The sequence below is a fragment of the Chiloscyllium plagiosum genome, unplaced genomic scaffold, assembly GCF_037043375.1.
Source record: "Chiloscyllium plagiosum isolate Xiang-an unplaced genomic scaffold, Cpla_swu_hap1 HiC_scaffold_7, whole genome shotgun sequence".
Taxonomy (NCBI): domain Eukaryota; kingdom Metazoa; phylum Chordata; class Chondrichthyes; order Orectolobiformes; family Hemiscylliidae; genus Chiloscyllium; species Chiloscyllium plagiosum.
In genome coordinates this window covers 14,329,158-14,353,369 of record NW_028270145.1, presented here as the reverse complement: position 1 = coordinate 14,353,369, position 24,212 = coordinate 14,329,158, and the positions used below count along the sequence as shown (strand labels likewise).

At 42.4% G+C, this 24,212-nt stretch overlaps 1 protein-coding gene across 9 annotated transcripts in view; it reads left to right on the top strand.

Annotated features, from left to right (window-relative positions):
* Positions 1-24,212, top strand: part of mlphb (melanophilin b) — a 179,761-nt gene that overhangs the window by 70,302 nt on the left and 85,247 nt on the right. For 8 of the 9 annotated variants that reach the window (XM_087988757.1, XM_087988758.1, XM_087988756.1 and 5 more), the window contains 2 exons: positions 13,276-13,348; positions 14,889-15,066. In XM_087988757.1, the coding sequence (XP_087844883.1) occupies positions 14,957-15,066 (110 nt within the window). In that variant the 5' untranslated portion in view covers positions 13,276-13,348; positions 14,889-14,956. Of the gene's footprint in view, positions 1-1,739; positions 1,771-13,275; positions 13,349-14,888; positions 15,067-24,212 lie in introns of all 9 variants that reach the window. The other variant, XM_043693059.2, reaches the window with a different exon arrangement.

The following is a 24,212-nucleotide window of genomic DNA, read 5'->3' as shown; positions in this document are numbered from 1 at the left end:
AGAATTCCACACAGCAAGCACTCAGGTGAAGACAGGGCTTCCTGCCAGTGGTGAAATGAAAGCTGGGAATACTAGGTTCAGAGAAATGGACACGATGAGGAGGGGTGAGTGGGATAACAGATCTTGAGGTGATTGCTAAGAAAGTTGGGGAGGGGAGTCGAATTTATCCAAGAGTATAACCACGAGCTTGAGAAATTTAAATTTGATGTTAGCAGCACCAAGTCCCAAAACCAAAGCGCTTCACTCCTGACATAAGTTGATATTTTAAAGTTTAAACAAGAATCAGGAAGCAAAACAGTTGCCTTGGATCAATAGTAGCACTGGCATCTAATTTAGATGGTGATGATTGAAGCCATGCTCAGGAGAGTTGTAATCCAGGTTGACCACTGATTACAATACTCAGCTGTGTCAATGTAAAATAACCCATAATGTTTTTCATAGTAGATTGTGGGAGATGTCCCACTCACCCAGTCAATGTTTATCCATGAACCAATATTGTTAGAAATTATCTTACTCATTCGTATTTTGGATCTTGCTATGCAGTTGTTATGTTTCCATGAATATACTTTTTTAAAAAAAGTGAAGTGATTCTTTGTCTAAGAAATACTCTGTGATGCTTTGAAGTCTTGACAGGCATAAAGTTCCTTCATCATGTTAGGGCTTTGGAAGCTCTGTCATTGTGTATGGTTAAAGTAGAGGTTGACAGACCTCTAAATACCTCTGAGCTGAAGTGATATGGGGATAAATGCATTGAAATAGTTGATCAGACATAATTGTATTGAATGGTGGAGGTGACTTGATAGGCTGAATGGCCTACTCCTGATATATTCCTCAACTCTGTGACTCGGCCAGTTGTGGTGCTGGATGTTGGAGCTCTTCACTAAAGTATGTTCTGTAGCCTTGCTGCCACCAGTGCATCCCCCATGCTGTGTTCAAATGGAACAGAACTGATTCATTAGCTGAGAAGGATGGGGAAAGGGTTCAGTGTGTGATAATCAGCAGGAGATTTTCATATCCATGTTTTATCTGATGCTATGAGCTGACAGGAGTCAGCGTTCAAGACTCCTTCCTGACAGTATACCATGTGCCACCACCTCTGATTGTGAAGGACATATTCAGGGATAGTGATGGCAGTGTTTGCGACATTACACAACATGATTTGTCAGGCTGTTGCTTGACTGGTCTGTGAGATAGCTCTACCATCTTTAGCACAGTTACCAAATATTAGTAAGGAAAACTTACTCCAGGTTTGGCAGGACTGTGTGTTTTATCATCATCATACCCTTGGCCTTTGGTCCATCCAGTTCCATTCCTTTTATCAGACTTTGTGACAGTTGGATACAACTGAATGACTTGCTAGGCCTATCCAGAGTCAACCACATTGTTGTGGATCTGGAGTCACACGTGGGTTAGATCAGGTAATGATGGCAGATTTCCTTCTGAAAGGGAGTTAATGGTCAAAATAAGTTTTTATGACAATGATTATTGTTAGTGTAACTTCTAATTCCAGGTATATTGATTTCACATTTCACTATTTGCTGTAGTAGGAGTCAAACCCATGTTTCCAGAGTTGGGGACAGAGTTAGAGGAAGAATAGAAATGTGGAGCAGTCCGTATGGAGAATCGACATAGGCCAAGTGGCCTGATACTGACTTGCAGATTCTGTGTAAGCCACGGTCTTTAAAAACTTACCAGAGTTTACATTGTTGTTCATACCTTATGTTTTTGGTCTTTTTAAGGTTCTCAAACATCATTCAGACCATTCTCCAGGTTGGTGTCATTTTATGGACCATTTTTGGCAAACCATCATTACATTTGTCTATAATTTCTTATGGTAGAATGTCCTCCTTTGCAGAAGGACAAGCATTTTTTCCAGAGCACAGATGGATGGTTCCTTTACAGTTAATGGGAGTTTGAGAGGTGGTTCAACTTTCAAGTCTAAAAGATACATAACATGCAGAGAGTTTTGCAAATTGCCAAGTGGAGCAGTGTAATGAATGAACTTCAAAGTTGATTGGATATCGGTGATTGACTCTAATATAGTGTGATGTGAATTTCAATAAGATATTTCCTATAAGGGAAAAGGACCAATGACATAGGGTAAAAGAGAACCTGAAAGAGAGAGGGAAAACTTAACAACAGGCCAGACAATTAGGATTTGCACGGTTGTTACAGGTAAATGCACATTCGAATGTTGAACCATGTTGACTCATGGTTTATGTGTAAGTATCTAATCTATCAGGAATTTCTTTGGTGTACTTCTAAGGGGTGGCTTATGTTTATTCATTGCATTCCATCTATTGACCTTCAGTATATTCTTGGCATGCAAACACAAAGCTCATTGTATTTTCTGAGTCCACTTACAAAACACTGTTGACATAAAATGAGATTGTCCATTTGTTTGGAGATAAAATTGAATCTTTTAATCTGAAAATGATGTCACTTAGCCTAGGGAATTGGTGGTGCAGTGTCCATGACACTGGACAAGTTCTACAGAGGCCCAGGCTAATGTCCTGGGGACACGGATTCAAATCCCCCAATGGAATTTAAGTTCAACTAATTAATTAACCTGGCGCTAAAGGTTGGTTTCAGCCATTATGACTCCTATTATGTAAAAACCTGAAATAAAAACAAAGCGCTCGATGAATTCAACAGGTCTGGCAGCATCTGTGGAGAGAGAAATAGTTTAAAATTTTTAGTTTGATTAAAACTTTTCTTCAGAGCTCCTACAGGAATCTATTTGGTTTACTTTCGGGAAGGACATCTGCAGCCTTGATATGTTTGACTATTAACTATTTTCTGAATGCAAGCACCCAATTGTACTAAATGTTATAGGAGTAAAACCGGATAGACCACCCAGCATCAACTTGGGCACAGGAACTTCCAGTGGTGCCAGCACTGTGGAATGTGAAAGATGGGTGAAGGTGGGGATGATGGTGATAGGTCAGAGAGGACAGTGGAGCTGATAGCTGGGAAGGAAAATGGACAGGTGGGACAGTTCAAGAGGATGGTGCCGAGTTGGAGGGTTGGATCTGGCATAAGGTGGGAGGAGCGGAGTGGAGGAATCTGTTGAAATCGACATTGATTCAATGTGGTTGGAGGGTCCCAAGGTGGAAGATGAGGTGTTGTTCCTCCAATTGTTGGGTGGCTAGAATTTGGCGGTGGAGGATGCCTGGGACTTGCATCTACTTGGCGGCGTAGAAGGAGAGTTGAAGTATTTGGCCACAGAGTGGTGGGGTTGTTTAGTGTGTATGTCCCAGAGATGTTCCCTGAAATGTTCAGCAAGTTGGCGTCCTGTCTCCCCAACGTAGAGGAGACCATGTTGAGAGCAACAGACACCGTAGATGATGTGTCTGGAGGTGCTGGAAGACCTCCGCTGGATGTGGAAGGATCCTTTGGGCCCTTTGATGGAGGTTGGGGGGGAGATGTTGGCACAGTATTTACACCTCTTGTAAGGGCAACGAAAGGTGCCTGGTGTGGAGGGTCGGTTGGTTGGGAGACATGGACCTAACAGTGTGAATGGTCTCTGCGGAATGCTGAAAGGTATGATTAGGGAAATATATCTGTAGTGGTGGGATCTGACTCTAGGTGGCGGAAATGGTGGAGGGTGATGCGTTGTATCCGGAGGTTGGTGGGGTGGGAGGTAGGACTGGGGGGGCTGTGTCCTTGTTGAGAGAGGTGGGGATCAAGGGCGGAGATGCCGGAAGTAGAGGAAATGCGCTGGAAGGCATTGTTGACCACGTCAGAGGGGAAGTTTCTTGAAGTAGGAGGCCATTTCCACCATCTACGGTCAGACCCCACAACCAGAGGTATATTTCCCCCCCACCCTTATCTGCATTCCGCAGAGACCATACCCCCCCCACACACACACACACACACACACACACACACCTCATCTGCATCGAAGGCCTCCAGAGATTTTCCTGCACCTCCAAACACCTCATCTACCATGTCCATTGCTCTCGAGGTGGTCTCCTCTACATTGGGGAGATGGACACCAACTTGCGGAACATTTCGGGAAATATCTCTGGGACATGCACTAAATAACCCCACCACCCTGTGGCTGAATACTTCAACTCCCCCTCCCATGCCACCAGTACATGCAAGTCCTGAGCCTTCTTCACTGCCAAATCCTAGCCATCCAACAGCTGGAGGAAGAACATGTCATCTTTCACCTAGGGACCCTTCAACCACACGGAATCAATGTTGATTTCACCAGTTTCCTCATCTCCCCTCCCCCCACTTTATCCCAGTTCCAACCCACCAACCCGGCACCGCCTTGATCTGCTCTACCTGTCCATCTTCCTTCTCACCTATCCACTCCACCTTCCACTCCACTCCGATCACCATCATCACCCCCCCCCCCCAACTTCATCCACCTATCGCATTCCTAGCTACCTTCCACTCCCCCAGCCCCACCCCTCTCCCATGAATCTCTCAGCCCCCTTGGGGCACCTCCGCCCAACATTCCTGATGAAGAGTCATGGAGATGTACAGCATGGAAACAGACCCTGCGGTCCAACTCGTCCATGCCGACCAGATATCCCAACCAAATCTAGTCCCATCTGCCAGCACCCGGCCCACATCCATCCAAACCCTTCCTATTCATACAACCATCCAGATGACTTTTAAATGTTGCAATTGTACCAGCCTCCATCACTTCCTCTGCAAGCTCATTCCACACACACACCTTTCCTCCCATGCGCCAGGAAAAACAGCCCTTGCCTATTCAATCTCTCCCTATACTCAAATCCTCCAACCCTGGCAACATCATTGTAAATCTTTTCTGAACCCTTTCAAGTTTCACAACATCTTTCCAATAGGAAGGAGACCAGAATTGCACGCAATATTCCAACAGTGGCCTAACCAATGCCCTGTACAGCTACAACATGACCTCCCAACTCCTGTATCAATACTCTGACCAATAAAGGAAAGCATACCAAACGCCTTCTTCACTATCCTATCTACCTGTGACTCCACTTTCATGGAACAATGAACCTGTATTCCAAGATCTCTTTGTTCAGCAACACTCCCTAGGACCTTACCGTTAAGTGTAAAAGTCCTGCTAAGATTTGCTTTCCCAAAATGCAGCACTTCACATTTATCTAAATTAAACTCTATCTGTCACTTCTCAGCACATTCGCCCATCTGATCAAGATCCAGTTGTAATCTGAGATAACCTTCAAGTTAGTGAGACATGATTTCCCACGCATAGAGCTATGATGACTATTCCTAATCAGTCCTTGCCTTTCCAAATACATGTACATCCTGTCCCTCAGGATTCCCTCCAACAACTTGCCCACTACCGACGTCAGGCTCACTGGTCTGTAGTTCCCTGGCTTGTCCTTACCGCCCTTCTTAAACTGTGGCACCACATTAGCCAACCTCCAGTCTTCTGGCACCTCACCTGTGACTATCGATGATACAAATATCTCAGCAGGAGGTCCCACAATCACTTTCCTAGCCTCCCACAGAGTTCTAGGGTACACCTGATCAGGTCCTGGGGATTTATCCACTTTTATGCATTTCAAGACATCCAGCACTTCCTCCTCTGTGATATGAACATTTTTCAAGATGTCACCATCTATTTCCCTACATTCTATATCTTCCATGTCCTTTTCCATAGTAAATACTGATGCAAAATACTTGTTTAGTATCTCCCCCATTTTCTGTGGCTCCACACAAAGGTCACCTTGCTGATCTTGAGGGGCCCTATTCTCTCCCTTAATGTAATTGTAAAAACCCTTTGGATTCTCTTTCATTCTATTTGCCAAAGCTATCTCATGTCCCCTTTTTGCTCTCCTGATTTCTCTCTTAAGTATATTTTAAAAAAGAGAGCGTATGCTCCAATGCTGCCTGACCAGCTGTACGTTTCCAATGCCACACTTTTTGTCTCTGATCTGCAGCATCTGCAGTCCTCACTTTTTCTTATCATTTGTAAATTTGTCAATCATAGTAAGTGAGGAAGATGGTCACTACGGAGGACTCCATCAAATATTAACAATACTAAATCAACCTGCAGATTGGGCAAAATTCAAGAACTGAGCATAATTTTTTTAAAAGAATTTCCAGGGTGGAAACAGGCCATTTGGCCTCACAGATCCACCTGAAGAGCATCCCACTCCCCTCTCCCCCACACCATCCTAACCCTGTAACGATGCATTTCCCATGGCTAATCCAGAGTCGGAGAGTGTGGTGCTGGAAAAGCACAGCAAGTCAGGCAGCATCCAAGGAAGACGAGAATCGACATTTTGGGCAAAAGTGCTTCATCAGAATACACATTGCTGATAAAGGACTTATGCCCGAAACGTCGATTCTCCTGCTCCTCGGATGCTGCCTGACTTGCTATGCTTTTCCAGTACCATACCCTTCGACTCTGATCTTCAGTCCTCACTTTCTCCCATGGCTAATCCACCTAACCTGCACATCCCTGGACGTTATGGACAATTTAGCATGGTCAATCCACCTGACCTGCACATCTTTGGACTGTAAGAGGAAGCCGTAAGCCTGAAACGTCTGAGGAAGCCCACAGAGATGCAAGGAAAATATGCAAACTTCACACAGATGGTAGCCCGAGGCTGGAATTGAACCCAGGTCCCTGATGCTGTGCTAACCACTGAGCCACCATGCCACCCTAAAAATGAAATATCAAATTTGGGTAGGAAGAATAACAAAGTGATTTTTACTTGGAAGGTATAAGTATAGGAACAAAGGGAATTCAGGATATCAATATATCAGTCACTAAATTTGCACCATTGGTAAACTAGACCATGGAATAAAAACAAAACAAGCACTATATTACTTTCCAATTCTTTCACTCTGGAAAGGTAGGGAACTTAGGCTAACCCTCTGTCAGATAGTAGTTAGATCATATTTAAAACCATTGGAGTTCTGCTCATTTTATTGTAAAGAGAACTAAGATACTAGGGAGGCTGCAGAGAAGATTTACAAGAATGACACCACAAAGGCATAGGGATATACATTAGGAAAGGATGGATCTCTCTGTTTTTTAAAAAAGAGCCTGAGTCTGTCGTGACACTTTTAAAAGATTTGGTAATACAAAGGAAGAAGGTCATAAATACAAGATAATAAGAAATCCAAAAAGGAATCAGGGAGAGACTTCTTTACCTAATAATCAGTGAGAATGTAGATCTTAGTAGCACAGTAAGTGATCAAAGCTAATGATAAAGATACATTTGAAGGGATGGAAGACAAGCATGTGAGAAAGGAGGGAGTAGAGGATTACAGTGATACATTTTGATTAAGAAGGATGAGAGCAGGCTCAAGTGAAGCATAACAAGTGTAGTTTTGTTGGGCAGAATGGCTTATTTTTGTGCTGTATATCCCAGTTAGGTCTGTTTAGTGATGAATCACTTTCATCATCTCCATACTCCTCAAAAATTGGTCTTGATCCCCTCCATGTGAACTCACTATGCCTTGGTAGATATGGAGTAATTATTGAAGTGTACACTCCACTACCTCTCTCAGTCCTTACACTGCAGCTGTCAGACTGCTTAAGGAACATCTGATCTTAACCTCTGTCAGATAAACATGAGAAGACCAATGCATCATCTTTGTTCCCATCAGTGACCTCCATTTATGTCTCCATCCTGGACTGTTACTGCTCTACCAACTTTGGCACCCTTATCATGTCAGCCATGGCTTTGAGCTTGTAGTCCTTCACTTGTAAAACAAATGCTGCTTTGACCTCCAGACTGTCACCTCTTTCAATCCATCTATTGTTAAAACCTTTTTATACATCTTTATCATCCCCAAACTTTACTTAGCCATACTTTTCCTAGTAGGAATCTCATCCTGCATTAGATCTAGCTCACTAAAGGTCTGCTCAATCGATTCCACTTCAAAAACAAAGTCCTATCCATAATCTTTTGTCCATGTGGAAAATGTTACTTTTTCTTGAGAAACCTTGGATAGTTGACACACAGGTTAAAAAGCAGATAGCGGACATATGGGTGTCCCACACTGCTATTAGGAAAGATATTTGGATGCATGTTACGATGGTCACAGTGGTGTCTGCGTCATTGTCAAAAACTGGGAACTGTTTTTCTACATTCTGACTTAATTTATTGTTTGTCATTTGTTGCAGATGTTTGGAACGTGTTATTACAATAGTTAGGGAATTACGAGTCATTGAGAGCCTGCCCTTTGGCCGCATGTTGTGGGTTGAAGCTTTTAATCTGGGGCAGTTTTTAATGTTGAAACTTTATTTTATTAAAAAAGATGCTCATCGATTTAAATAATGTATCAAAGCAAATTAAAACTGAAGGTTCTGAACCGTGATATAAAAAAAGTGCTGTGCTTCAGACAGCTTACACTAAACTCACAAAACACAGTCCAACTCCAGGGCCTGTTGTGAAAGAGGGTAAAGGGAGAGTGGTTATAAAACATGTTTCACAGAATCAGGTTGTCCCAAAGCTCTTCACAGCAAGTATGGTCCTTTTACATTGTAATCACTGTTCTAGTATGTGGAACTTTGCAACCAATTCTTATACAGGAGACTCCGATAAATAATGAAATAATCTGTCTGTGGCGATAATTAATGTTGGTATTTGTCAGGATATTGGGATAACTCTTCTACTCCGGAAGTAATGCTGTGGATTCTTTTACTTTCACCGAAAAGGGGAGATAAGACCTCAGTCTAATCATAGAAATGTAGAATGGTCTTAGCACAGAAGGGGATCACTTGGCCTGTCGTATCTATGCTGGCAACTTGCCTAGTTTTATTCTTCTGCATTTTCTTTGCTCCTGCAATTTTTTTTTTCTCTCTTCAGATAATTATCCAATTGTATTTTGAAAACCGCAATTGGATCTGCTCCCAGCAGACTTGCAGATGGGATTTGGAATGCACTAACTACTCACTGCATAAAAATGCTTTTCCTCATGTCACCATTGCTACTTTTGCCAGTCACGTTAAATCTGTGTCCTCTCTTCCTTGATCCGCTCACCCATTGGGAGGAACTATGTTGCTGCTGGTCTAAGTAAGAGTGAGCTTGCTTGTGAGTCTTAATAACCTGCATTTGTGCCCAAAAAGACTTCATCTTTTATCCTGAAGACATTGGCCACAGCTACCTTTCTTGGCTCCCTCTGTCCACAAGTCACGTGCTGACTACCCAGTATATAGAATTGCTACTGCGTGGAAACATTACCTTCGGCCCAACGAGTACACACCGACCTTCAGAAGAGCATCCCACTCAGACCCATCCCCCTACCCTATTCCTGTAGTGCTACATTTCCCATGGCGAATGCATCTAACCAACAAATCCCTGGACACTATTGGCAATTTAGCCTGGCCAATCTACCTAACCTGCACATCTTTGGACTGTGGGAGGAAACCCACGCAGACATGGGGAGAATGTGCAAACTCCACACTGGTAGTCGCCAGAGGGTGGAATCGAACCCAGGTCCCTAGCGCTATGTTATCCTATCCAGTCTGGTGGGAGGATCTCCAAGGGTGACTGTATCTGCCCTGGTGGTATGTTCTTTTTGAAAGGTGTGATAATCTCTCCTCTAAATGTTGCTGCTCTTGTCTCAGTAATGGGGAGTGAGGTGATCTCACATCTGCATCAGTCTGAGCCAAGAGGCAGATTACACGGTCATGTAACTAACATGCTTAAAAAAAACTTGCCTTTTTCCTGCAACTTTCATGACCTCAGGATGTCCCAAAGCACTATACAATCAAGAAAGAACTTTTGAAGTGCACTTGCTGTTGAAAAGGAATACACGGTAAGCTCCCACGAACAGCAATGTAATAATGGCCAGGTGATCTCTTTTTCTGATGCTGACTGATAAATAAAAGTTGGTCAGAGAACTAAATTAACTCCCTTCCTGAAAATAACAAATGCTGGAGATCACAATGCGTCAGGCAGCATCCATGGAGAGAGAACAAGCTAGCGTTTCAAATCGAGAGCTCAATGAAGTGTGGAGGGGCCAGCATTAATGCGGTAGTTTAAGTCAGGGGAGGGGATGATTGTTGGGGGTAATGGGTGAGGAAAAGATAGTTCAGTTTAAGTGTTCAGAATGTGAGAATAGCAGAACAATGGTGTGTCTCCTGCCAGATTCGAAAGAATTGGAAGTAGGATGGGGTAGGGAGGACATGATAACAAGCTAAAAGAAAGGGAAGAAATGCTTACAGTTTAAAGGTGTGGAACTCAATATGGGTTTCTAAGTCAAAATTCAGATTCCATTTGATTTATTATTGTCACATGGAGTGAGATACGGTGAAAACTATTGTGTTGCCTGCCAGCCAGATAAATCATACCTTACATATGTACGTCAGGGTAATAGAACAGAATGCAGAATATAGTGTTACAGCCATGAGAGGGTGCAGAGAAAGACCAATGCTAATGTATGAAAGATCTAATAACCACAGGAAAGAAGCTGTTCTTATACCATATATTATAATATCAAAGATTTTAAATGTGAATCTGAGGGTCCATACAAACATGAATATGTACATTTAATTAAAATAATTAATAACAAAGCCCTTTACTCTGTTTAATGAAGCAGCTTCTAGGCCTTTTTCATTGCTGTGCTGATATTAAAAGCTATTGAAGGAAGGAGGCTAGTTTTTATTTATATAGGGTCACATCTGAGTGAAAAAGAACTAGGTGTGGATATCATGTGTGACCCTGCCCCTTTAGCACATAGCTTGTTGAACACATTAATTAGACTCATAGGTTAAAAAAGGCAAAGTCATGGATAATTGTTGTAATTCATATACTCCACATGACTCACGTCTTTGGAATAAAAGGGAAAACATTAAATGTGTGAGGAGTATTATGAACTAGAAGATAGGTATGTGGAGTAGATATGAAATCTCAGTGTATCATTTTGGAACAACTATTTGTTGAGAAACCTGGGTGAAAGATGGAGGACTCTAGCTCAGAAATCTCCCACACTTGAGAAAGAATCAGGAGAGAAGTCTAGATTTGAAATAAATCTGTGCCCCATGTGTTCATCATATTATCCACCAGCCCTGCTGGATCTGTCTGTAGACAGATACACTCCGTTAAAAAAAATCCATGTTAGTATCTAACATGTTTTGAACTGAATATTGTTTCATTATCTCTCCTCTCTACCTATATCAAAATATCGATATCATCTATCAATTGAGGAGAGACAAACTGGATGTTTATGTGAGGTACCTTACCAAAGTCTTTCTGAAGGTTCACCGAGCATCGCAGCCAGGTCTACAGGGGCCAACTGGATCTCCCAGTCACTAGCCACTTAGCTCCCCCAACCACTCCCTTTCCAACATGACCACCCTTGGCCTCCTCCATTGCCAAACGAATCATACTGTAAATTGGAGGAACAACACCTCATCTTCCGCCTGGGCAGTCTACAGCCATAGGAAGACTGTCCCTCTGCGACTACCTCAACAAGTCCGCACCCCTCCAGCCACCCACCTTCCCCTGTCACCACAGGAATTGCAAAACCTGCGCCCACACCTCCCCCTCATCTCCACACAAGGCCACAAAGGCGCCTTCCACATCCATCAAAGTTCCACCTGCACTTCCAGACATGTCCTTTACTGTATCCGTCGCTCCCAATGCAGTCTCCAGTACATTGTGGCGACAGGATGCCTACTCCTAGAGCACTTCAGAGAACATCTCCGGGACACCCAAACCAGTCAACCCCACTGCCCAGTGGCCGAACACTTCAACTCCCCCTCCCAATTTGCCGAGGAAATGCAGGTCCTGGGCCTCCTCCATCGCCACTTCCTAACCACCTGACGCCTGGAGGAAGAATGCCTCATCTTCTGCCTTGGGACCCTCCAACTCCATGGCATCAATGTGGATTTCACCAGTATCCTCATTTCCCTTCCCCTCACATTATCCCAGTTCCAACCTTCATGACCTGTCCTACCTGTCCATCTTCCTTCCCACCTATCCGCTCCACCCTCTCCTCTGACATATCACCATTACGCCCACCTCCAACCAGCTATTGCACTCTCAGCTACCTTCCCCACCCCCCCCCCGCGCCTCCTCCTCCCATTTATCTCTCCACCCTCAAGGCTCCCAGCCTCATTCCTGATAAAGGGCTTTTGCCCAAAACATCGACTCTCCTGCTTCTTGGATGCTGCCTGACCTGCTGTGCTTTTCCAGCAACACACGTTCAACTCTAATCATCAGCATCTGCATTTCTCATTTTTGCCGACAGCCCGTAGGACTCAATATTGAGTTCTCCCAATTTCAAATAACCTCCCTCCCCATCCCCCGAATCCCTTTCCATCCCCTCCCCATCCTTTCCACTGCTCCCAACCACCAACCGGATTCATTTCTCCTATTGACTAACCAGGTCATACCTTATACCTGTCTTCACCTATCCCCACTTCACCACCCTGCCCCCAACATCCCCTTTTATCTGCAGCTCCCCCCCCCCCACACCCACTCCCAGTCCTGAAGAAGGGTTAGTCACGAAACGTCGACTTCTCCACCTCCTGATGCTGCCTGGCTTGCTGTGTTCTCCTAGCCTCCTGCCTGTGTATTTGTTTCTGAAAATCTAGACAGGCAATATCAATCAAGTTGCCCTCCTCCACCAACATTGCAACCTCTTAAGAAAGTCCAATCATGTTGTTAAGCCAAAACAACGTCTTCAGAAGCCATATTGAGTATCTGATAACTTATTTGTTATTGGCATCAGATAGTGAAGATCAGTTTAATGAGTGGTTTCATTTCTGGCTCTGATAATTTTCTCAAATGACTGCTTTGAGTTTTCAGAGGATTAGGGTTCGAGGATTTATAGGATTGCCAGTGGAATATAGCTTTGTCCCAGTTGTCCACTGGTGTTCAACATATGTCAAGTAGAAATGGTCCCTCTTGATTCATTTGTTAGAGCCCCTCACAAACATGTTGTGGGCATTGCATAAAATAAAACCAGTTTCATATGAAATGACTTGTGAATTGGTTAGATGAGTAGAAAATAAGCAGGAATGAAAGAGCTAGGTATGAAATAACAGCATGAAATGGCTGGATGGGGTTGGTTAGCTCAGCTGGTGAGATAGCTAGACAGAGGTGCTTAGCAACGCCTGTAGCATGAATACAATCTTTGTATCAGTTGTGGGAGTTCTTTGATGCTGCCTCTTCACTTTGCCCCATAAAGATATTGCAGTGTAAGCCACAATCTTGGACAAGGAGAATGTGAGAGGGCTAGAGAAAGGGATTTTAAATGAACAGTAATAAGAGCACTGAGTATAAAATGTATTGGTATGACTAAAAAAATTATGTTTAATTTGTTTTCAAACTTCTGTTTCAGATGGATTTAACTGCTCCTATGTTTCTCTGATGTGGCCATTTAAGAATTAGAACAATCAACCAAGTTATCTAATGTAAGTGCTTTGAGTAATATTATTTATTGAAAAATTAGAATTTGCTGTAAATAACATTAAAAATTAAAAATAAAAGTTATCCTGGCAAGGATTTCTGTGAGTTGCAAGACATCTGCTGCGGTTTACTAATAAAGAGCTCCTTTAAATCAATTTTGTCACATGCTAGACATATGCTTTTCCTCACTGTGCTAAAGTTGATCAGTAAATAATACTTGTATTTGTATCATGTCTTTCAGATTAAAATGTCTCTTAATACTTTATAAAATTAGTTACAGTGTAGAAAAACTACAAAGTATCAATTAACTCATCTCCATCCTTTAGTACTGAAGCAGTGAAATTTTAAATATTTGATGTGATTTTCAGCTTGTGGAAGCCAGTGTTTTTGCACTGATTGGTTTACACAAGGCGATAGCAGATAGGAACTGGATGAATGCTAATGAGATCATTCTGAATCATGATTGTATAGTCATTCTGCAAAAACTCTCTCAGCAAAAGAAATGTCTTAAACTCTCTTATAACCTATAGAGGTTTTGTTTTCCCAAATACATGCTTTCTGTGGGGACCCTCGCCTGCCTGAAGTATTGATCAGGAAATTCTGAGGCCCTCTACAAAATTCTCCACCCGTTAATTTTAATGGTTTCCTGAGATGTGCTTACAACAGATGAGATTCTCTGCCATAAATTGTATTTGCAAAATATGAGGTTCTGGCATTGACTCCCCCAGTAACATGCATAGTTGTTGCTAAAAGGGGCTCCTAAAGCATTTTAAACCGAGAAAGAAAGAAAGAAAAAGCTATTGATAATATTCTGTCTCCAGTCAGCTAATGGGTTGAAGAATATTATTGTTCTTGAGATGTTAAAGGGACAAATTACACAGATAGTTCTGTTGTCAGAATTCTGATAAAAATTTGAAACATTAACTTTATTTTCATGGAATCCCTACATTGCAGACAGAAGCCATTTGGCCCTTGAGTCTGCAACTATCCTCCAAAGAGAATCTAACCACAACTCACCATCCCAGCCTATCCCAGTAACCCCTCATTTCCCATGGCTAATCTGCCTAACCTGCACAATCCTGGACACTATTGGCAATTTAGCATGGCCTATCCACCTAACCTGCACATCTTTAGGCTTGAAAATGATAAGACTTGACGATGATCAATGTTCAGGATCATGAACACCTACATTGATCCAACCAAATTATGTACTCTGATGAAGAACTGAGATAGACAAATTTGAAAAGTAAAAATTAGGTTTAAAAGAAGTGTTTTTGTTTATCAAACATTAGTTCAGATTTGTAATAATCCACCAGGGTATGTATTTGAACCAGGAAACATAAACAAATATGTCTTCAATGAGTCAAAGTGTTAAAGGATATAGGGAGAAGATGAATGAATCACTGAAAAAGTAATGGCCATTTTGAGTGAAAAATCATTTCCTGTTCCTAAAAGTCCTTTCCTATGCTAATGGTTTGAAACAGTGTGACCAGGGTATGTCTAGTTGCAAGTCCATGAAAATATTTGAAATATATGTTTATACAGATTTCTGCACTCTGCCTACTGGAACGGGGCACAACTGAGAGTATTAAGGTGAAGGGAATACTTAGAATATGGCAAAGAATCTGGATTTGTCAAAACTCACAGAAGACGAGGCCCAACATGTCTTGCATGTTGTTCAACGAGATCTGAATCTACGCAAGACAGAAGAAGATAGACTTGGGTAAGCACAGCTAAGCAAATTGAAAGAGAGAAAGCAATGTGAAGGACCATAAGACAGGACTTGGTTCTGACTGAGGAAAGCAGGAGTGAAACTGCCCCCTTTACGTGCCAGAAAGGTTGGGTTTTAAATCCTTTAACTCTGAGAAGAAAGATCAACTAAGACAGAATAGGAGTTCCGTAGACTTGATGTCCTGTGAGAAAGTTGTTGAATTACATAAGTGCAATTTTATAAGTGATGCTGAGATAGGAATGAGGAACCTTGAGAACAGTGTATTTTTAGTGGGACAAGAACCAGTTCTAGAATATCAAGCTTGAATATTTCCCCGGTGGTATTCCCACATCTCACCACAAGTTGGCAGCTTTCTTACTCTGTTCTGTCATTCAATATACCTATAAAATTCGGGTACTCCGCTGATCCCAGTGTACACTCAATCCAGTTTAGTGTGTACCTCATTTTCAGATTGTGATGTTCACAGCACTTAAGGCCCAAAGTTTTTTTTTATTTCTGATTGCTTCTGAGGTCAGGGTTGGATTTATTTGTGAATCATTCCGTGTGAATTTGGTAGCCCCTCCTAATTGTTAGTAGATTCTCACAAGAAAAACATCGATTGCATGAGCAAACCACTGAAGGAAAATGTTTCAGAGCTGCAGTACCAGTTAAAGAACCCTTATAGAATATAGAAAAGTACAGCACAGAACAGGCCCTTCAGCCCACAATGTTGTGCCGAAGATTAATCCTAATCTAAAATAAAGCACCCCTCAATTCACTGCTGTCCATGTACATATCCGGCAGTCACTTAAATAGCCCCAATGACGCTGCATCCACCACCACCGCTGACAATGCAATCCATGCATTCACAACGCTCTGCATAAAGAACCAACCTCTGACGTCTTCTCTATACCTTCCTTCGAACACCTTAAAACTATGACCCCTCGTGCCAATCAATCCTGCCCTGGGGAAAAGTCTCTGACTATTGACTCTATCCATGCATCTCATCACCTTGTGCACCTCGATCAGGTCACCTCTCTTCCTCCTTCTCTGCAGAGAGAAAAGTCTGAGCTTAGTCAACTTCTCCTCATAAGACAAGCCCTCCAGTCCAGGCAGCATTCTGGTAAACCTCCTTTGCACCCTCTCCAAAGCATCCACATCTTTCCGAGAATAAGCCAACCAGAACTGGACACAATATTCCAAATGTGGTCTGGAATATTGTAGAGCTGTAGCAAAACTATGCAGCTCTTAAAATCAATCCACCTGTTAATGAAAGCCAAAACACCATATGCTTTCGTCACAGCCCTATCCACTTGGGTGGCAACTTTGAGGGATCTATGCACTTGAATACCAAGGTCCCGCTGTTCCTCCACACTGCCAAGAATCCTGTCTTTAATCCTATATTCAGCATTCAAGTTTGACCTTCCAAAATGCATCACTTTGCATTTATCCAGGTTATACTCCATTTGCTATTTCTCAGCCCAGCTCTGCATCCTGTCTATGTCGCGTTGCAACCTGCAAAAGCCCTCAATACTATCAACAGTACGTCCAACCTTTTGTGTCATCGGCAAGTTTACTAACCCACCCCTCAACCTCCTCATCCAAGTCATTTATAACAGCTACAAAAAGCAGAGGCCCAAGAACAGAGCCCTGCGGGACACCACTAACCTCCAGGCAGAATACTTTCCATCTACAACCACTCTCTGCCTTCTGTCAGCCAACCAGAATCTTTCCAGTTGAATCCAGACAGCCAAATCTCCCTGTATCCCATACTTCCTGACTTTATGAATGAGCCTACTATGGAAAATCTTATCAAATGCTTTGCTGAAGTCCATATACACCACATCCACTCCCAACCTTCATCAACCTGTCTCATCACCTCCTCAAAGAACTCCATAAGATTTGTGAGGCATGACCTGCCCCTCACAAAGCCATGCTGGTTGCTTTTAATCACTGTATGCTTTTCCAAGTAGTCATAAATCCTATTCCTCAGAATTCTTTCCAAAACCTTGCTGACTACAGACGTAAGACTGACTGGTCTGTAATTGCCAGGGATTTCCCTATTATCTTTCTTGAAAAGAAGAATAATATTTGCCTCCCTCCAATCCTCTGGTGCAACTCCCGTGGAGTGTGAGGAAGCAAAGATTTTCACCAGTGGCTTAGCAACCCCCTTTTTCACTTCCCGGAGCAGCCTAGGATAAATCTTGTCTAGCCCTAGGGACTTATCAATCGAAATATTAGCCAAAATTTCCAGCACATCAACCTCCACAGTCTCAATCTGTTCAGGCCTGTATCCCAGCTCCTCAAAGTTCTCATTAACAACAAGATCTCTTTCCTTAGTGAAAACCGAAGCAAAAAACTCATTTAGGGCTTCCCCTATCTGCTCAGACTCCATGCACCAGTTACCTATGCTATCCCTGACCAGCCCAACTTTCTCCCTGATCATTCTCTTATTCCTCACATATGAGTAAAATGTCTATGGGTTCTCCCTAATCCTTCCTGCCAAGCCTTTTTCATGCCCCTGTCCTGGCTCTCCTCAGTCCATTTTTGAGCTCCTTTCTAGCAATCCTGTAATCCTCTAAAGTTGTGCTAGAACCTTGTTTCTTCCCCCTTACATAAGCTGTCGTCTTCCTTTTGATGAGAACCTCCTCTGTTCTCGTCACCCTAGCCTCCTTAATCTTGCACCTTCTTACCTGTCTCAGAGGAACAAATTTGTGCATCACTTGCAACAACTGCTCCTTAAACAGTTTCCACATGTCTGTTGTGCCCTTTCTGTGGAACAATTGCTCCCAATCTCTACTTCCCAAATCCTGTCATAATTTCCCTTTCCCCAATTAAATATCTTCCCATGGTAACTGCTCCTTTCCCTCTCCATGGCTATGGTAAATGTGAGGCAGTTATGGTCATTGTCACCAAAGTGATGTCCCACCACAAGATCTGACACTGGTCCTGGCTCATTACTGAGCACCAAATCCAAAATGTCCTCTCCCCTCATCAGCCATTGTGAATAACAAAACCCTCCTGATCACAACTGACAAAAACTGCTCCATCCAAGCCATCTGCACTGAGCAGGTTCCAATCAATATTGGGAAAGCTGAAGTCACCCATAACAACAACCCTGCTACATCTGCATTTTCCCAAAATCTGCTGGCCTATGAGTTCTTCAATCACTCTCCTGTTATTAGGGGGTCTGTAGAAGGCCTCCAATGAGGTGGCTGCTCCCTTGCTGTTCCTAACTTCCACCCATACTGACTCAGTAGACAAACCTTCCTCGACAACCTTCATTTCTGTAGCTGTAACGCACTCTCTGATTAGCAATGCTACACCCCCTCCTCTTTCTCCCCCCTCCCTGTTCTTTTTAAATGTTCTAAACCCTGGAACATCTAGCAACAATTCCTGCCCCTGTGAAACCCATGTCTCCGTTATTGTCAACATCATTGTCCCAAGTACTGATCCATGCTCAAAGTTCATCACTCTTATTTCTGACCCTTGAACCGATCCCTTTGTTTCATCACATGAAAAACCTCCCTGATAGATTAACTACATCCTGTCTGTGTCCCATCTACAACTAGCATCCTCTCAGATGTGTAGCTCTGGTTACCACACACCCCCAAAACCTCTCGAACCAAACAAACAAATCTCCTACTCACAACATTTGGAAATATTTGCAAGAAATGGGCTGCATTACTATTTAGAATCAATTTTTCCAGCTCATTGTTCATTGAAACGCTGGGGTACAAAAAGAAGGCCTAATGCTGGTTCTTTTTGCTATACATTTATTGAATTATTCTTGAAGGGTAGAATCTTATCAATGTTTGATTTGAGCAAAGGCAGAAATCATTTACTCAGCAAGAGTCCACTCATGGATGCTCAGTTTGGGTTCCTTCTGGACCATTCAGCTCCAAGACTCATTACTGCCTTGGTCCAAACTTGGACAACAGTGCTGAATTACAGGCAACATATGGCTGAAGGTAGCTTCAAGGAAACCTGGCAAAACTGAAGTGAAAGAGAACCAAGTGGAAAGCTATCCACAGTTGTTGCTGTTACTTGGTTGGCAAATACAACTTCTGTCAAATCAAAACATTTGCATTCCAGAAATTACTTTAGATGTATGCTTTATCATTGGACTACAGTTGCGTTTGGGAGTCTTCATGATACATGTCCCTAACTGGAATGCAAAAACCTACCCGACATGGGGAATTTTACTTGTGATATGTCATTCCTGGAAGTGGAACTGAAAATTCTTGAACCATTGCATGAAGTTTAAGCACAGCACAAAGGTGACCTGGGTGTTTTTTTCCCAAAATTAAATTTCACTTGTAAATATCATATAATTCATTGGTTTCTTTTATTCATGTGGTCAACATTTTTATTTTTTAAAACAAGCTTAGTCACTTCATGGTTGGCATACATTGATGGTTAGAGGATAGTTAGGCTTTCTTTAATGTTGAAGAAACAATTTACTTTATTCAGTCTTGATTGAATGGTCAGATTAGTGTCCAATACTGTACTTGCCACGCTGCGGGCTAAATATGCAAACTCAGCTGACCATACTTTCTATGAGAAAGTGCGGACTGCAGTTGCTGAAGGTCAGAGTTGAGAGGGTGGTGCTGAAAAGCACAGCAGGTCAGGCAGCATCCCAGGAGCAGGAGAACCGACGTTTCAAGCAAGAGCCCTTCATCAGGAATCTGTGTTGTATAGGATATTGTCTCAGATGACCTTCAGGAAAAATTGAAATGTCAGAGCAAAAGCCTCAAAACTAATGAGGAAACAAGGTATACCCATGGCTTGTCACCCTCTGACAAAATCCAAAGAAAAGCATTTTGTAAGCTGGCTACTGAGAAAAGTCTGGATCTTTTATTCGATTCATGGCTGATAATTATCAGAAATATGGGTGGAATTTGCCAGGGAGATAATCTATTTGATGCCTAGATTTCTGAAGATAACCATTCCCATGAACAAAAATACCTCTGATTTTAGTAAATTGTGTAAAGGTTTGCAGAAGTTCAGTTTAGAGATTCCTTATTCAGAGTGCACAGTTAAATTGCCATATTATGCAAACATGTTGCGTATGGGCAAGTTCTGTGTCTTCATTATGCCTTTACTCCTGAAAAATAATTTCCTTTTTGGAGCAGATATACTAGTCTCAAAAACAATTCCAGGGATGCAATCACTTATAGTAACCTTAATCGCACAAATGGAACATTCCTCAATGGCAAAGAGGATGGGACACTTCAAGATTGCAATCTTTTGAGATCATTCAGATACTTGCAAAGGAGCAGTTACAGACAGAAGGGATGAGAATGAGAGCACTTTGAGCAGTTCGCAGTATCACAGCAGATGATGGCAATACTAGAGAATGAAGTCCAGGGATGCACAGGGAACAGTTAACAATTGCTTTAGATGTGACTCAAAATATTATCATGTGATTAACTTCCCAAAACAGAAAAGCAAGACACCGAGAATCTGGAGGCTGGAGACAATGATGATGGTCATTATGAAGGGGCTATACTAGTTACAAAAAGATTGAATCTAATGGCGACTGTATTCTTTTTGGATTAATTATAGAGAGTTTGATATTGGCTTGCATATCAGCAAAATGTGGAACAGATTAGCTAAAAATATCAAGGTTCAGACCGCAGTGAAGATCGATGTGAAGATGGGTATTGTAAAAATTCCACTTGTTTTATATTCAGAGAGGTTAACACATTGAAGGGAATTAAAAAGAGTGGGGAATTCATGCAAAATAAATGAACTAAGCCACTTTATTAGTTCTGATGCAGTGTCCAGAGAGAGACTTTTCCTGTTAAGTTAGCCTTCCATGAAAAATGTGCTAATAGCCCTGGACGTGGAGTATGATAAAGCAAATGTTTCCACAAAGTTAGTGGACCTGTAGTTTATCCAGTTAAGGTGTTAGTATATCCCCCTAACCAAATTTGATGTTTATTATCAGAATGTTGTAGAAGTACTAATAGCTGAGAGTATTAAAATCAAAGAGAAAAAAACAAATTGTTTCAAGCTGCACAGAAAATCGACTCAGCCATCGTATCAAAAATTTGCAATTGTGTTAAAGAATCCTGTCATTGTTGAGGAATGTATAAGGCTTGTGAGCAAGATGAGTACAGAATATGAAATTTGTAATAAATATCAGAGGACGTTGCTACACCCTATTGTAACCTTCTGTTGGCATGTGACTTCATTAACGTTGTTGCCACAATTGTATAAAACAAAGACAGAAATACTTTGATTAAAGCTTTATAGATACGCCAAGTGCATTTTTTTGTTCTCTTGTGGGACGTGGACATTGCTGGCTAGATTATTGCCCATCCATAATTGCCCTTGAGAAGGTGGTAGTATGCACCCTTCTTGAACCACCGCAGTCCATGTGCTGTTGGTGGATTCAAAATGTCTCTTAGAGAGAGAGTTTAGCCTTCCTACAGTAATAAATGACAAGGAGCACAGGTTGATTGCAGATGAAGTCATGGAGAATTTGATAAGGACAGGACTTGATGCACCAGCTAAGTTTCTGACTGGTAATAGAGGGGAAGTGGCTAATGACAAGTTTTAGGACTTTCAGTGGATTCTGTGAGAGGCATCATGCAAAGATGGATGAAATAGATCAACAAGTTGTAGATCGATAACTACATTAACACAACCTTTTCTTTCAATGAAATTGCTTTAACTGGTTTGAAGGTATAATCCCTATCAATTGCTCTTTTGACAGAAATCCTAAATTACTTTCTGTCTTGGCCTGCATTGCTCTTGCCCAATAGGAGACGATGATTAGTTCAATTTTTTCTGCACATTTGAATATTTTACCTTCTCTGATTGTACATGAAAGAGCTAGTATGCTGATAGTCATAGGAGACATTGAAGTGACAGTCAAAATAGCAGTTTATATAAAATTAAGTGAAAGAAAATTGTGACTACAAAACAGCCACAAGAGAGGGCTTGAAGCAAAAGACTTCATGCCTCTGATACTTTGAATACTAGTCGGTAAGCTAATTGTAGATTAATAAAAAGGCAAGGGAAGGCAAAGGCTCAGTGGTATTGTTGCTAGACTATTAACTGAGAAACTCTGCTAATATTCTGAGGACCAGGGTTCAAATTCTCCCACTGCAAATGGTGGGATTCAGTTCAGTTGAACTCAGCTTAGTGGAATTTGAATTGAATAAAACATAAGTGGAATTAAGAATCTACAGATGACCATGAAACCTTTGCTGATCATTGGGAAAAACCCATTTGGTTCACTTATGTCCCTTAGGAAAGGAAGCTGTCATCCTTACCTGATGTGGCCTACATGTGACTGCAGACCCTCAGCCACCCATTAACCTAACTGCCCCGTGGACAATTAGGGATGGTCAATAAATGTTGGCCTAGCCAGTCCACATCCTGTGAATGAACGATGAATAAAAACCTGTCTCCAATGTGATGGAACAATTAGTTAAACTTCTAAAAGCCATTTGGTGAAGGAGATCAGATATGAATCCTATTTCACTTTCATTTACTCACCAGTCTTTTCAATAAATATCTCTTTTTATATGTGCTAAATAACAATTGTCCCTCGCCAATTTAACTTTAACCTTAATAAATACAACTGACTTTTCTCCTTTTCTTCAAATGAAATTTAACAGTTAATGCTCACAACAGTATTTCAAAACAAATTGAAGAAAGAATAAAAAGATTATCCATTTTCTCTATGTATAAAAGGTTGCATCACAAGATACTTCTCTTCTCGGATCACCAGTAATGTCTTGGTACAAACATCCCTTCTCACAAAGCAACCAGATAATTAATGTATGTTAATTGATTGCATCAAGCCATTTCATCTCTAGATTTCCTATTTTGCAAACATCAATTTCACTCCAGCAAAACCTATCCTTAATCTTATTCACTTGCACTTATTTTTCGAATGTGCAGTATGCCACAGGAAGCAATGATCTCCAGTACCGAATGAGCAAATTGCTTTCAATACACCCTCATATAGAAATTCCCTTGAAGTATTTGACATATAATCCCATTATAACTGCTCCCACAAGAACCTATGTTTCACAGCTAAAATACTTTTAACAACTCTTTTTTTATTTTCTTAGTTTCCCAGACTGAAGGGTAACGTTTTCAATTTTTCCTCACTAAAGTGGCGGTGAAGGAGACCCAGGACCTGCATGTCCTCGGCAGAGTGGGAGGGGGAGTTGAAATGTTGGGCCATGGGGCGGTGAAGTTGGGCCATGGGGCGGGTGTCCTGGAGATGTTCCCTGAAGTGCTCTGCGAGGAGGCGTCCAGTCTCCCCAGTGTAAAGGAGACCACATCGGGAGCAACGGATACAATAAATGACATTGGTAGATGTGCAGGTGAAACTTTGATGGATGTGGAAGGCTCCTTTGGGGCATTGGATGGATGGAGGGAGGGAGGAGGTGTGGGTGCAGTTTTTGCAATTCCTGTGGTGGCAGGGGAGGGTGCCAGGAACGGAGGGTGGGTTGTTGGGGGGCGTGGACCTGACCAGGCAGTCACGGAGGGAACGATCTTTGCAGAAAGCGGAAAGGGGTGGGGAGGGAAATATATCCCTGGTGGTGGGGTCCATTTGGAAGTGGTGGAAATGTTGTCGGATGATATGGTTAATGCAAAGGTTGGTAGAGTGGAAGGTGAGGACCGGGGAGGTTCTGTCCTTGTTACGGTTGGAGGGGTGGGGTTTGAGGGCGGAGGGGTGTGATGTGAATGAGATGCGTTAGAGGGCATTTTCAACCACGTGAGAAGGGAAATTGCAATCTCTCCCTCACCACCTCATCTTCCGCCACGAAACACTTCAGCCCCAAGGCATCAATGTGGATTTCACCAGTTTCCTCATTTCCTCTCCCCCACCTTACCTCAGTTCCAACCTTCCAGCTCAGCACCGTCCACATGACCTGTCCTACCTGCCAATCTCCCTTCCCACCTATCTGCTCCACCCTCCCCTCTGACCTATCACCTCCATCCCCACCCCCATTCGCCCATTGTACTCTTTGCTACTTTCTCCCTTGCTCCCCCCGCCAATTTATCTCTCCACTCTGGTGGCTTCCTGCCTCTATTCCTGATGAAGGGCCTTTGTCCGAAACATCGATTTTCCTGCTCCTCGGATGCTGCCTGACCTGCTGTGCTTTTCCAGCACCACTCTGATCTAA